At 40.6% G+C, this 1,807-nt stretch overlaps 1 protein-coding gene across 1 annotated transcript; it reads right to left on the bottom strand.

Annotated features, from left to right (window-relative positions):
* Positions 1-986: 986 nt before the first annotated feature.
* On the bottom strand, positions 987-1,502 carry LOC130966689 (uncharacterized). The gene has a single exon (XM_057891510.1). It carries the CDS (start codon positions 1,500-1,502, stop codon positions 987-989), a length of 516 nt encoding a protein of 171 aa, XP_057747493.1.
* Positions 1,503-1,807: the final 305 nt, after the last annotated feature.

Here is a 1,807-nt window from a genome sequence, read left to right as displayed (position 1 = left end):
TTACTCTTTTTCTTTTCTTGTTGGGATTTTATTGGTTAGCTAACCCCAAAGAATGTGTCTCAAACATAGGACTTAGGATGGATAGTTGCTTTCTTTCCCTTATTGGTGAACCAACTTAGCTTACTGATCACCCTACCACAAACACTTAGAATGCACTTCACAAAATGACTCAACTCTTGTTCTTTCCATAACATTTTCTTTTTGATTAACTTAAAGAGACAAGCATACAAGTAGGCAAGATGACAGTGAGCATTCAAGATATTAAGCTCAATAACATAGACCTAAGCAATGAAACTTAAATGCATAATTGAAAATCCTAAGCTACCATGGAAGCATGTTCTATTTCATACATGATTTTCCTTATTTAAAGCTTTGAAAAGGAAATTAAACTAAAGAGGAACTTCACCAGCTTTCACTTGTTGGCATGCTCATTCTTCTTCTGCTCCCGTGGGTACTGAGATATGCTCATCCCCTGGGGTTGATTGGAATCCTGTAACACTATTGAAAGTTGCTTGTTCTCTAAGCACTTGGAACAGAGTTAGCATGCATGCCTATATGTGAGCTTCTGGACTTGGCTTGGTGTGTGAACACCAAACTTAGTTCCTTGCTTACCTTGACAAATTGGATGTATGCAATAACTTTGTGTGCTTTTTATACTGAAACACTATGAGTTAAAAAGATCATCTATGTATTAGAGGCTAAGCCTCTGTCAAGTGAGTTCTCTAATTGCTAGAGCAATGTTTCATCGTTAAGGGCTGCAAAGCACTCTTAGGCTGGGGTTTTGGTGGGACACCAAACTTAGTGCCCTATATTCACCCTTGTATTATTTTTGGTGTATAACACCAAACTTAGCTCTTCACACTATAGAGAACCCACTTTGACATTTTTATCAAAAAAAAAAACACTATGAAAAGGAAAATTACCTCAGGTTGGGTTGCCTCCCAACAAAGCGCTTTTTTAGCGTCGCTAGCTCGACGATTCCTTCCTCAGTTGAGGTTGTACTTCTGTTTGGGGGTCTCCCCCATGCTGCCTAAGTAATGTTTGAGTCTTTGTCCGTTCACAGTGAATCTTCTCGTTGAGCCTTCATCTATTACTTCTATGTGTCCATAGGGTGAGACTTTTGTAACTAGAAAGGGTCCGGACCATCTTGATTTGAGTTTCCCAGGAAAGAGTTTCAATCTAGAGTTGTAGAGAAGTACATGTTGCCCTTCTTTGAAACTTCTGGGTACCAAGTTGAGATCATGTCTCTTTTTTGCTTTTTCCTTATAGATCTTGGTGGTTTCATATGCTTGAGATCTGAACTCTTCCAATTCTTGAAGCTGCAGGACCCTTTTTTCACCAGTAGCAGTGCTATCTAGGTTCAGTGTTTTAAGGGCCCAGGAAGCCTTGTGTTCTAGCTCTAATGGCAAGTGACAAGCCTTACCATACACTAGTTGATATGGGGACATCCCAATTGGTGTTTTAAAGGCCGTCCTGTATGCCCAAAGGGCATCATCTAGCATCTTTGCCTAATCCCTTCTTGATATTCCCACAGTCTTTTCCAGAATCCTTTTCAACTCTCGGTTAGATATATCTGTTTGCCCACTTGTTTGGGGATGATAAGGTGTGGCAACCTTATGCTTCACCCTATATCGCAGGAGTAGAGATTCCAATGGTCTATTGCAAAAATGACTCCCTCCGTCACTAATGAGGGCTCGTGGGATTCCAAACCTGGTGAAGATATTCCTTCGAAGAAAGTTCATGACCACCTTGTTGTCATTAGTTGGGGTTGCCACTGCCTCCACCCACTTAGATACATAGTTTACAG

The sequence above is a fragment of the Arachis stenosperma genome, chromosome 3, assembly GCF_014773155.1.
Source record: "Arachis stenosperma cultivar V10309 chromosome 3, arast.V10309.gnm1.PFL2, whole genome shotgun sequence".
Classification (NCBI taxonomy): Eukaryota; Viridiplantae; Streptophyta; class Magnoliopsida; order Fabales; family Fabaceae; genus Arachis; species Arachis stenosperma.
This window is presented reverse-complemented; position numbering and strand designations above follow the sequence as displayed.